We start from the raw sequence: 12522 nt of genomic DNA, 5'->3' as shown, positions 1-12522 counted from the left end.
ACTGCAGAAGGCAGAAATTTCAGGAGACAGGGAACGGGGTTATCATGCAAATCTCTGGTCTTAATAAGTAAGGAAGGCTAAAAAAAAAAAAAAAAAAAAAAAAAAAACAAAACCTTCAGGACACAGGAGCTTGGAAATCATAAATGGCACACCTGGCCTGGGAACCCAGGTTACTTTTAGAGAGTCTCTCCATTAGTGCTGTCCCTGACCTTGATGGGGCATCTGCTGAGCACCCCGACTTCTCAGTTCTGGCCAACCAATAAGGTTAGCCTCCAACTCTCCAGGGACACAACACAGAATTTGTCTCCGGGGCCCCAGCTGCCATCCTTGCTGTGACCCTGCCATTCTTGCTGGTTCCTCAAACTTATCAAACATGTTGTGTTTCAGGGTCCCCAGAAAGGCAGTTGTGTTCTGCCGGACCACGTCAAGTTAACCCCATCAGGTTAAGTCACTCCAGCTGGCGATCCATCTGCTGCACACTGCACATTTCATGGGGACTGCCACTCACCATGGGGCAGGGCAGAGTGTGCAGCCGACAGGTAGGCTGGAGACCACTGTGCAAATTCACACCTCCTCTTTCTCCCTGTCCCTCACACAGATCACCTGGTCCCCCAGGACACCCCTCCACGGTAAGTACTCACTGCCCTTCCCCCACCCACCTCTGCCTATCTCATTGGCCCAGGGATGCCAGTTTCTCAGAACTGGGAGTCCTCAGAGAAAAAGCAGGCATAGGGCAAGGCTAGGGTAGTAGGCTGGACCATACCCGAAGCACCCTGCCCCTCCCTCCATCCAGCACAGCACAGAGTGGGCCAGGCTAACTTGTTACTGCATCCAGTACACAAGGCGCTTATGACCCCAGAAGTGAATTCCACCAAGCTTCGTCCTCCTGTTGCCCCCCAGCTTTCTAGAAATTAGCCCCAGAAAGGGTGCCACTGTAGGAAGACTCATCCTCCATGCTTAATGCTGACTGCTTCCAAACAAAATCACCAAGAGCCTGGCTTAGATGAAGGATCTAGAAAGACATTAACCCAGAGTCCACTCTTTCCTCTTCAGTGTCTACGCCAGCAAGGGCCCTTGTTGAGGGAGAAAGAACTCAGCTCCGGAGTGCTATGCCCGGTGCTGGCTGGGAGCACACTCTTTCCAGCTGCTCAAGTCTTGACAGCCCGCCACATATGCATTTCCTTGTTCCTTGATGCAACAAGACCAGAGTTACAACACTGCCTGCTGTACGCTCACCTAACAAATATTTACCGAATACCTACAATCTAGCAGGCAATGACATGTGTGATAGAGACTGGAAATCCAAGCTTACTCTCCAATGCGTACAGTTTTGCACAAACATAGCAAGACCATCTGAGATCCGTAAAGCTAGTGATAAAGCAGTGCCCAGTGGGTAGCCAGGTGGCCATGACTGCTTTAGACCTGGATATTTTCTTTGAAGACATGGCCCTAAAGACACCAAGCTGAAGGCTGGAACCTAGGGTGGCCAAGGTGATAGGGATATCCCAAGAGTGAAAACTGTAAAAGGATCTTCTATTCTCCTGAAGTAACTGTCGTCTCTGAGGCTCACTGCCTCCATCTGCTAACCTAGGCCTAGTTCTGGAAGCCTCTAGCCTTCGTACAGTCTAATCTAGGCCTAGAATGTTTTCAGGCTCTGAGACTCACTGCTGAATAAGCTCACCCTTTCTAGCTCTTTCTGAGCTCTGGCTGACTAATTCAACTCAGCTGTTCTGGCTCAAACGCCTCTCCCAGCTGACTGATACAATCTGACTTCTCTCTTGGCCTCTGACTTTTTTGCTCTGCTTGGTGTCTAAGTCTGGCAATCTATTCTAACCTTCTGGTTCCTTCTTCTCTGACTTGTCCTGTCTTCACCCGTGTCTAGCTTGCTTGTTCTTTCTTCAACCTGTGTCTGTACAACTCTCCCAGTTAAACTGCTTGCTCTCTCTCTCTCTCTCTCTCTCTCTCTCTCTCTCTCTCTCTCTTCCTCTCTCTGCACTGCTCCCTTAAGTACCTTCCTTTTCCTCTCTCTCCTCATGAGAGTTGGGCGTATCCTATTCTGTCAAATCTTTCTCTGACTCATCACTTTGTCTGCCACTCAATTAGACTTAACTTTCAAACATGCATGCTTCCTTCTACAAACTTACTTCACCTTCATTGTTTGGGATTAAAGGTGTGGACTAAGGGTTGAGCTACACCATAACTAGAAACAGGGGTTTTTTTTCCAGTAAATAACACAATCTCTCAGGGTTCACAGTGTGATCAAATATCCTGCAACAGAAAACCGTAAGTAGAAAGGTCAGGTGGAATTTGGAATGAACACACATGGGGGGGGGCATGGAAATGTGGGTTAAGATGGCAAGGTTGGGATAATTCTAGGTGAGGTGGAAATCAGAATGCTTTGGGGTCATACATGAGAGGTTGAATCTGAACAGAAGGGCCCAAGAAGTAGTCCCAGAGAGCAGCTGCTGTTTCTTCTGTTCTGGCAGCAACCAGGAGAAGGGACTCTCTGAGGTGAAGGGAGGGAAGCAAGATATCCAGAGTTAGAGTTGACCAGAGACCAGGAGGGAATGGAGTAATGGAGGGGTGTGTGCTTTGTCTCCCACAGTGGGTGGGAGGCTGGAGGTAGGGATGTCTGGGAAGCGGTCAGATGTGAGGAGATTGAGGACATGGAGCTGGGGTCTGAAACCTCTGACAGCATCCCTTCGTAGGAGATGGCAACTGATCAAGGAAGCTGTCACCAGCAGCATCCCCCTGTCTTACACTGATCAATCCCACAGCCTCCCATATGGTATCTTCCTTGACCTGTTGTTGGGGCACAAGCTTGGAAAGTCAAGGACTTCACCACATATTGGGTGGTAAGTCCATTTTCTTCTGTCTACAGGTCTCAGGCTCAGGAGTCCAATTATGAAAATTTGAGCCAGAGGAGCCCCCCAGGCCACCAGCTGCCACGTGTTTGCTGTGAGGAACTCCTCAGCCACCCCCATCCAGTCATTCATCATGAAAAATAAAGGACAGTACCAGGCTAGACCTGTACAGCTCGTAATTCTCAGGTTCCTTAGCAGCTGTGGGCCAGGTGACATCCAAGGGGACCAGGACCCTGCTCACAGAGGTTCAGAGCCCCGCGGTATTAAAACAGTGGAGCCAGCAATCTGGGTGTATATGTATGCCCCCACACGAGCCTCAGCATGAAATTTCTGGAAAAACTCCCCTGTTTTATTCTTAGATCTACGTAGTAAAACAGACAGGAAACTAACCATAATGTCTAGAGGTCCAGGCTCCAGTCTGCTCTGCCATGGACTTCCAGTGCGAACCAGGACACTTCCTTCACCTATCTGCGGTTCAGCTGAAGAAACCCAAGATCTGAAAGACCTGCATAAACTCCAACTCTAGCTCAAAGGTGGACCTCTGGATTGCTAAATTCTTAGGTAGGTGTGGCACTGCCCAGCCCTGTAGAGAACAAAGCCCTCCAGAGAACTGCCTGAGACTGGAGCTGTGCAAACTGATCAGAGCTACAGCAAAGCCTGGAAATGTCAGAGCAAGAAGTGTGGAGCCCCTGCCTCCTGAGATCCCACAGACGGTTCCAGCCCTCTACCCACCTGTGAGCATATCAGCTGACCCACACTTCCTTAATCTGGGGCCCACCAAGAGAAGGAGACTGAAGACCCATAGTCTCAAAGCATTTGAAAGCCATATGTCAAAACCGGGGAGACCTAAAGGAGCTTTGGGTCCCAGTGGTTAAGGCAGCTGTGGCTCTGACCTCTCTCGGGGAGTGCACTCCCTCCCAGGATGTGAAGCTCCAGGAGATCTGGCAGTGTCTCCCCACTTGCCCAAGCCCAGCCAGGCTAACTTCAAGAGTGGTACTTTCCTTATTTACACTTCTATGTGCATTTGATGGTCCTATTAAAGGAGAGAGGTGTACTTGGGACCAAGTAAGCCACATGACAGGAGGCTAATAAAGACCGTGTTTTTCTGGGGACTGCACCTGTATGTTGAGGGCAATTGGTTTCAGGCTTCCCACTGCCCCAGAGCTTCAGCCAAGGCTGAGCTCGGCCAAGGGCAATGACAGATCTTAGTTATTTCAGGTTCCATTGAGAGCTGTTAAGAAAGCACAGGGGTGATCTTTCCATCTTCTGAGATCTTCTTCGATTTCTTTCTTCAGAGACTTGAAGTTCTTATCATGAAGATCTTTCACTTGCTTAGTTAGAGTCACACCAAGGTATTTTATATTATTTGTGACTATTGTAAAGGGTGTTGTTTCCCTTATTTCTTTCTCAGCCTGTTTATCCTTTGTGTAGAGAAAGGCTACTGATTTGTTTGAGTTTATTTTCTATCCAGTTACTTCACTGAAGTTGTTTATCAGGTTTAGGAGTTCTCTGGTGGAATTTTTAGGGTCACTTATGTATACTATCATATCATCTGCAAATAGTGATATTTTGACTTCTTCCTTTCCAATTTGGATCCCCTTGATCTCCTTTTGTTGTCTAATTGCTCTGGCTAGGACTTCAAGTACTATATTGAATAGGTAGGGATAGAGTGGGCAGCCTTGTCTAGTCCCTGATTTTAGTGGGATTGCTTCCATTTAGTTTGATGTTAGCTACTGGTTTGCTGTATATTGCTTTTTTATGTTTAGATATGGACCTTGAATTCCTGATCTTTCCAAGACTTTTATCATGAACGGGTGTTGGATTTTGTCAAATGCTTTCTCAACATCTAATAAGATGATCGTGTGGTTTTTGTCTTTGAGTTTGTTTATGTAGTGGATTACCTTGATGGACTTTGGTATATTGAACCATCCTTGCATCCCTGGAATGAAGCCTACTTGATCATGATGGATGATTATTTTGATGTGTTCTTGGATTCAGTTTTCAAGAATTTTATTGAGTATTTTTGCATCAATATTCATAAGGGAAATTGGTCTGAAGTTCTCTCTCTTTGTTGGGTCTTTGTGTGGTTTAGGGATCAGAGTAATTGTGGCTTCATAGAACCAATTAGGTAGTGTACCTTCTGTTTTATTTTGTGGAAAGTTTGAGGAGAGTTGGAATTAGGTCTTCTTTGAAGGTCTGATAGAACTCTGCATTAAAACCCATCTGGTCCTGGGCTTTTTTTTGGTTGAGAGACTATTAAAGACTGTTTCTATTTCTTTAGGGGATATGGGACTGTTNAGATCATTAATCTGCTCCTGATTTAACTTTGGTACCTGGTATCTGTCTAGAAAATTGTCCATTTCTTCCGGATTTTCCAGTTTTGTTGAGTATAGGCTTTTGTAGTAGGATCTGATGATCCTTCTTAGAAGGGGAACAAAATACCCATGGAAGGAGTTACAGAGACAAAGTTTCAAGCAGAAACTGAAGGAATGACCATCCAGAGACTGTCCCATCTGGGGATCCATCCAAAAAACAACCACCAAACCCAGACACTATTGCAGATGCCAACAAGAGCTTGCAGACAGGAGCCTGATAAAGCTGTCTCCTGAGAGGCTCTGCTAGTGCCTGACAAATTCAGAAGTGGATGCTCACAGTCATCCATTGGATGAAACACAGGATCCCCAATGAAGGAGCTAGAAAAAGTACCCAAGGAGCTGAAGGGGTTTGCAGCCCTATAGGAGGAACAACAATATGAATTAACCAGTACTCCCAGAGCTCCATGGGACTAAACCACCAATCAAAGAAAACACATGGTGGGACTCATGGCTCTAACTGCATGTATAGCAGAGAAGAATGGCCTAGTTGGTCATCAATGGGAGGAGAGGCCCTTGGTCTTGTGAAGGTTCTATGCCCCAGTATAGGGGAATGCCAGGGCCAGGAATCAGGAGTCGGTGGGTTGGGGAACAGGAGGAGGCAGAGAGGGGTTAGGGGATTTTTGGAGGGGAAACTAGGAAAGGGGATAACATTTAAACTGTAAATAAAGAAAATATCTAATAAAAATAAAAAAAAGAAAGAAAAGAAAGAACAGGGGCTGACATCTGGACCCGCTTGCAGATGGGAGCGTTATAGCAGTTCTGTCAAGGGCCTTGTATCACCAAGGAAGAACAGAGGGATGTGCTTAGGACGTGGATTAGAATATCTTTGGTCTTTGGAGCTGTTTTCAGAGCCAAGACAATTCTACTCATTACTGATTACCTACTGTGTTGTGTTGGGAATTGGTATTCAGGTGGTGAAACTGAAGAAGGTGCCATTCTCAGTCAGGATGAGCCAGGCTGCACTGCACCAACAAGCCCTAAAATCATACTGGCTGGAAATGGTCCTTGTTTTGCACTGTATCAGTCAGTGCTCTTCAGAGGGACAGAATTTATGGGATAAATATATGAAGAGGGGTGAGGGAAAGGGAGAGAAAGGAGGAGGCTCACAGGCTGTGGTCTAGCTAGTCCAACAATGCGTGTCTACCCAAAGAAAGCTGGAGAATCCACTAGTTCAGTCTGTGAGGCAGGACGTCTCAGGTAGTCTTCAGTATGCATCAGAATCCGAAGACGTGGGCTCTAACGCAGTGGAAGAATGGACTCGCAAGCAAGAGCAAGCAGGGTAAGAGAGAAAACATCTATCTTCCATGTCTTTCTGTAAGCTGCCAGCAGAAGATGTGGCCCAGATTAAAGGTAGAACTTTCTACCTCAAAAGATCCAGATTAAAAGTGGTGGGTCTTCCCAGTTCCAATGATTTAGTTAAGAAAATCTCTCTCGCAGGTGTGCCCAGCCACTTGGGTTCTATTAAGACCATATGTAGTAAGATGACAACCAAGAGTAGTCATCACACCCATCCCATGTCCATGGCTGACTGGCAGGGAGATTCACTGTTAACTGGGAACCCCCGAGAGCAGGAATCCATCACTGACATGAACTGCTAGGCTGAAGGTCAAAAGAGTCCTCTCTGAGACATCCTACTGTTCACCCAAGAGAACAGACAATACAGCCCTAAACGGTATGTGAGGAACACTAGAGACATTTTTGAGAACACTGAGAAGAGTTGACCGCACAATAAGCCCTTCCAGAAACTCTCAAGGTTGGATATACACTGTGAGTCCAAAAGCACGCTTATAAAGCTAACCCAGTCTTGCGAAGGCTTCCTGGAAGAGCATATGTGAACATGGTAATGGGTTGGCTATGCTGATGGGGGAGACCATGGGTAGAGTAGAGACTGAAAGTAAGAACAAGGGGTATTTGCAGCACAGATACAACCCAAGCAGAGATGGCATGGTACAGACGCAGTTAGTAGTTTCTGGAACATGAAGGGAGAGGCAGGGTGTGGCCAAAGTGGACAGAACACTCCTGGATGGAGGGTGCTGCCTGCTGTGGGCCAGGACATGGGTTTAAGCCAATAAAAAGTCTGTTATCCAGCCGGCAACTCTACAGGGTGCTCAGGATCCCAGTGTAGCATCAAGCCATTCTCATGGTGAACTTTTAAGCAAGAGAACCATATTCTGGGTTGTCATGCTTCAGTTAACAACAACAGTTAGCCCAAAAGCAAGGTCAGTACATTTAGAGACTTTCCCACAACCATGGACATTGATGGATTAGGTCTTTGTTTTTGTTTTAGCAGGCGGTACTGTCTACGTGCTGAGTTTTATGTCCTGAATGGTACTTTCATCCTGGAGTTGTTCTCAGGTCTGGGGACCCGTTTCATCCTTGGCGGAAGTTGGCCCTCAAGGGGCTGAGTATGGTGCTAGCTAGCCTCTTGGGACTGCTGGGCAGTCTTTTCATCCATCACCTTCCTAGTGAGACCCAAGGGGTACCTGTGTCGGGATACCTAGGGAGTTGGTTAAATATCTATGCTGAGCATCAGCTAGCCCTACCGACCCATGGGGAAGGGAAGGGACTAGATCTTTAAGCAATATCTCTGGGAGACTTTACTCCCAAGGCTTAAAATCTTTTTCAACCACCCTCCCTAAACAAACATACAAACAAGCAAACAAACAAGCTGGAAAAATCCACCCACGTGCCCAGCACCTCCATTCCACATCACTCACAGGCTTCTGTTTGCTTGCTGCATGTTTGGCTGAACCATTTGCAAGTAAGCAGCACATGTCATGCTTCTTCATGAACCTAAATACCTTGAAGAACTTGTGCACCGTGTCCTGTCTGTTACATTTAGTAAATCTACCTTACAATCCATATTTCCATTTTCCCTATATTCCTCAAATTGTATCCTTCAGTTTGTATACGGTCAGAGGTCAGAACCCAGCTGGTTCTGAGGCCAGCTGAAGTCTGTTTGCTCTCTGGTGGGCTGGGCTCTGACCACGGTGGTGGTCTCTGCTGACTGACTTATGGGCAGTAACCTTCTTGAAAGCAGCAGTCCTCAGGGGGACACCCCATGGCGGTGGTTCCGGTGATGGGCGGCAGGGAGCCCGAGGAGAGCTGCCATCTCCTTTATTAGACTGCCATTCTGCACAGGGCAGCCTCGTGACGGGTTTCCAGAAAGCACATTGGTGGACTAGCCTGTGACCATCTCCTCTGAGCTGTCACCATGACCTAGATGGGATGAGATATCTGTCCTCCCAAATCTGACCTCTGGGCAGGCTCAGATTGTCCACTGGCAAGCAGGGACCAGAAAGAGACACAAGCAATAGTTGAAGTCATCACACTGGGGGCTGGACTCCCCTCTGGTAGGCCTCTGGGGAGGGGAGGATCCCAATGACAAATTGCTTTCAAGACAGCACTTCCCAGTGTGGTACACATCTGGAACCTTCTGGTTCTTCAACCCCTTAAGCCCTGTGATTCTTCTGGAAAATGGAACTGGTCCCACAGGAAGATGGGAAGACATACCCCATACCCAGGTGGCTCTGTCACTGGAGAATCACAAATCATTGTTAGTTAATCCTACAAGGAATGTGCCAATCCTCCAACTACAGCTTGGCCCATTCCAGGTGTATCTTGTGTCCACAACCCTGGGAGCAAAGGAGGAGCCACAGCGCCCCAACACTGAAGGCAGATTTCCATGGCAGACATTCTTGCCTCTCAGCACTCACAAACATTTCTGTTCATCACAGACCTTGGGAGCCTCTGCGCAGCTTCCGAGACCTTCCTGCACAGGTCAAGGCCACCTTACATAGTCGAGCCATTGAGGGTTCTTCTGATTTGATGATTTCCTGTCGTACCAGTTCCTAACTGCCCCCTGGCCCCCCTCCAGCCCCCTACACACATTGAGTTAGAAATTTTCTCTTTGAAACTGGAGGTCTTACCATTGTGGTGAAATATTAAAACAAAACAAAGACCTAGCCATCACAGATCAACTAACTTAAAAGTTCTCTTAATGTGATTTATGTATGAGAAGCCCTGCCAAGCAGCTTGCTGTAAACAATGAAAACAGGTTCAGCATGGGAAATCACAATGTCCTTTAATTGCAGAATTTCACTTAACTAATTCTCACAGCTTTCAGTTTCTCACCATCATTAAAGAAAAAAAAAAAGTGTCCTTTGTACGAGCATGGAAAATACTAAACAACGAACAAGAAGTAAATATTGCACAGTTAAATGACCAAAATAAAACTGTTTTTTTGTTTGTTTTCTGTTTTTGTTTAGTATAGAATAGAGTTTATTCAGGGCATGGGGAGGGGAGTTGAGAGGGTAGTAGAGAGAGACGGAGACAGAGAGACAGAGAAGAAAAGTAGAGAAGTAGAGGCCAGCCATAAGCATGTGGAGGGGGGGAGGGGCAAGAGACTGGAGAGGGAGCAAGAAGGCAGGAGTAAAACTGGTTGTAAAGGTCACACTAGCTGAGGCGAACACGCCACAGTACTGATCTCCGATATAAATTATCTCAAACCACGGAAAGCAAGCTTCTCTTCAGTGCTCACGGTACTGCGTGACACACTGAAAAATAAGTTATAACCAACATGAGCACTTTCATTAGTAAAATATGAGTAGTGTAAGTTTTCTTTTCACATGTTATCCTCACGAGGAATCAGGAACCTGTGCAGAGTGAAGGAGACTGTGGATAAGCACATGACCTGCTCCTGGCCACGTGACTCCTGCACAACAGTCTGTTTAGGACCCTGGCTCTAAGAGCCTCACCTAATATGAGCTAGTACTTTAAAATGAACTGTGAAGTTTAGCTAACTAAAGAGCAGCCCGGGAACTGGGAGATTGTAGAAGAAAAGCTTCCTGCGTAGACTGTGAGGCGAAGTCTAAGCTGACTCGCTTATGCTGGCTGAGCATGGAGGATCTGAAAGAGGATATCAAGTTCATCATGGACAAGACCTTGGACTTCAGAGGGCTGTCCCCATCTGACAGCCATGAGGAAGAAGATATAACAGTATTAGTGAGTCCAGAGAAACCACTTCGACGGGGCCTTGCCCATCGGAGTAACCCAAATGAAGTAGCTCCTGCCCTCCAGGGTGATTGGTTCAGCTTGGGCCCACTCAGCCCAGAGAAACTGGAGGAAATCCTCGATGAAGCCAACCGCCTGGCAGCTCAGCTGTGCCCTGAAAGATCTGGAGAGGGCTGGTACAGACCCTGGAAGGCCCAGCCCCAGAGGGAAGCCCAGCCCTCGGCGGGAGACCTTCGTCCTGAAGGACAGCCCTGTGAGATCTGCTGCCCACTGTGAGTTCTTGGAGTACCCCACCTCCAAGCAGCCTAACCGGGCTGCAGAGCAGTGATAAAAAGGGGTCAGCCAGGCCTGTCCGGGTGGCATCTGGAAAGAAGCCCTCTAGCATAAAGAAGGAATCACCCACGTGCAATCTGTTCCCTGCATCCCAAAGCCCAGGGCGCTCTCCTCTTGCACAACCAACTCTTCTGCCCGGACAACAGCAAGCCCACCAATTCCTGTCAGACCAGTTCCACAGTCCTCAGCTAGCAACTCCCAAGGTTCATCCTGGCTCCAGGGAGCAACTGCCAAGTCTTCCAGTCGACTCCCCGTCCCCTCAGCCATCCCCAAGCCTGCCACCCGAGTGCCACTCACTGGGCGGAATATACCACCTGGAAAAGGTGCCCTAGCTCCAGATTCTCTCTCAACTCAGAAAGGGCATCCAAGTGCCGTAGGGCACAGAGCCTCTGTTTCCCAGAAAGCAAATCTTCCAACCACCAGTGCCGCTCGAGGCAGGATGCAGCCCCTCAGGAAAGCTGCAGTCCCTGGACTAACTAGGTAAGAAGAGCAGGGCAGCAAACGAAGACTCAATAGCAAGCCACTACCATCTTAGCCATCAAAGTCTGGACTCTCCTCTGCCAGCGGTCCCTAACTCCAGTAGCTCTGTGCCCAGAGATGGGAGGAAGAGATGACCTCCGGGGCTGACCTCTGAAGTAGAGACTATGGAGGATCGGGTGCCTTGAACTTGAGGAGACTCAACCCCACCCTACCCTGCCCTGAAAGAAGACGAGAGGGGCAGAGGTCATCTGCCCGTGGAGAAATTCACAAACAAGATAATAAATGCAGGCAGAGTGACCTGTCTGTCTCCTTCCACCTTGTGGTCAGGACTAGAGAGCTTGATCTTCTGCCCGGACCACGGTTCACTGGCCATTCCCATACGAGCGGCCTCAGGAGCCGGCCGGCTCAGTTCTCTAGGATAGGTCTTCCTGACTTGTTCCTACACTAGATTCTGGTCTGTTTGGCAAGGGCAGGAGGACAGCTGATGTGCAGAACTTGTTTCCTATGAATTCTATGACTTCTCACAGGCCAATCAGTTATAAGCTTACTCACATCTTCATATTTTTTCTTAAATAAATGAATTAAAAAAAAAAAAGAGCAGGTACAATCTGAGATGAAGTTCAAAAAACTCGGGCAGTGACCGCTATTAAAGAAAGAGACCTGTGGTTTAACTCAATGCTAGGTTAACGTGCCAACTACAAAGGACAATGGGAACCAATGCTGTCCAAGTGAGTGCTAGAGCCATTTGCTCTGCTTGGCCCAAAGCAGGTAACAACTCTAGGGCAGGGTCCAGAATAAGGCGACAAAGCACCAGGGACGAAACTGGCAAGGATGCTCTCTCCCCTTGTGAGGATCTGTGAGGGCGGAGTATGCGCAGTTCTGGGGCTGCTACTCCTTGGCACAGTAGTGTGGACCGACTTGGGCACTTTGCCCCCAAGAGCAGTTTTAGCGGATACCACGTTCAAAGCTGACTAAGGACTCTGGCCACTTAGAGAGGACTAAGGAGATGGGACAGGAGGAATGTCTTGAGGTAATGAGAACAGGTCCTTTCTGAATGTTCCATGCAGATCCACAACCAACAGGCAAGGTTACAAGGGACCATTCTCGCTCAAGATATGCAGAACCAGAGGACCCTGGCATAGCCAAGCTTGGGCTGGAGTGGACTCCAAGACACTGGCCAGGTTGGGGAGAGGTTGAACGGAGGTATTTATATGTGCCTCGACTCTGCCCACGCTCCTAGACACTGGCCCCTGCTTCAGAAGAAACAATTTGTAGAAAATACCTTTGAAAACCAGTGTCATCAGCTTGATTCAGACAAAGTGCTTAAACTCATCAGAGCTTAGCCGGCTGGCCTTGGAGAAAGACTACTGGCTAGTTACAGGAGAGTCTATACGTCACGTTCACTGACACCAAAAAAAAACCAAAAGACACACGAGAGGTGGAGGCATAACCTGCAA

The 12522-nt window shown here is 47.8% G+C and overlaps 1 protein-coding gene and 1 pseudogene across 2 annotated transcripts in view; both read left to right on the top strand.

Moving 5' to 3' along the window:
- The window catches only part of Siglec15 (sialic acid binding Ig like lectin 15), a 13462-nt gene extending 10454 nt beyond the window's left edge, over positions 1 to 3008 (top strand). The window contains exons 5-6 of the mRNA XM_021215111.1: positions 599 to 629; positions 2882 to 3008. Coding sequence (XP_021070770.1) covers positions 599 to 629; positions 2882 to 3008 — 158 coding nt within the window. The remainder of the gene's footprint in view (positions 1 to 598; positions 630 to 2881) is intronic.
- A 7073-nt stretch (positions 3009 to 10081) lies between these two features.
- On the top strand, positions 10082 to 11069 carry LOC110333366 (annotated as a pseudogene). The gene has a single exon (XR_002381074.1). The product of XR_002381074.1 is annotated as a proline/serine-rich coiled-coil protein 1 pseudogene (transcript).
- Positions 11070 to 12522: the final 1453 nt, after the last annotated feature.

This window comes from Mus pahari, chromosome 15 (genome assembly GCF_900095145.1).
Source record: "Mus pahari chromosome 15, PAHARI_EIJ_v1.1, whole genome shotgun sequence".
Lineage (NCBI taxonomy): Eukaryota > Metazoa > Chordata > Mammalia > Rodentia > Muridae > Mus > Mus pahari.
Note: the sequence above shows the minus strand (reverse complement) of the source record. Positions and strands in the feature narration are given on the sequence as shown.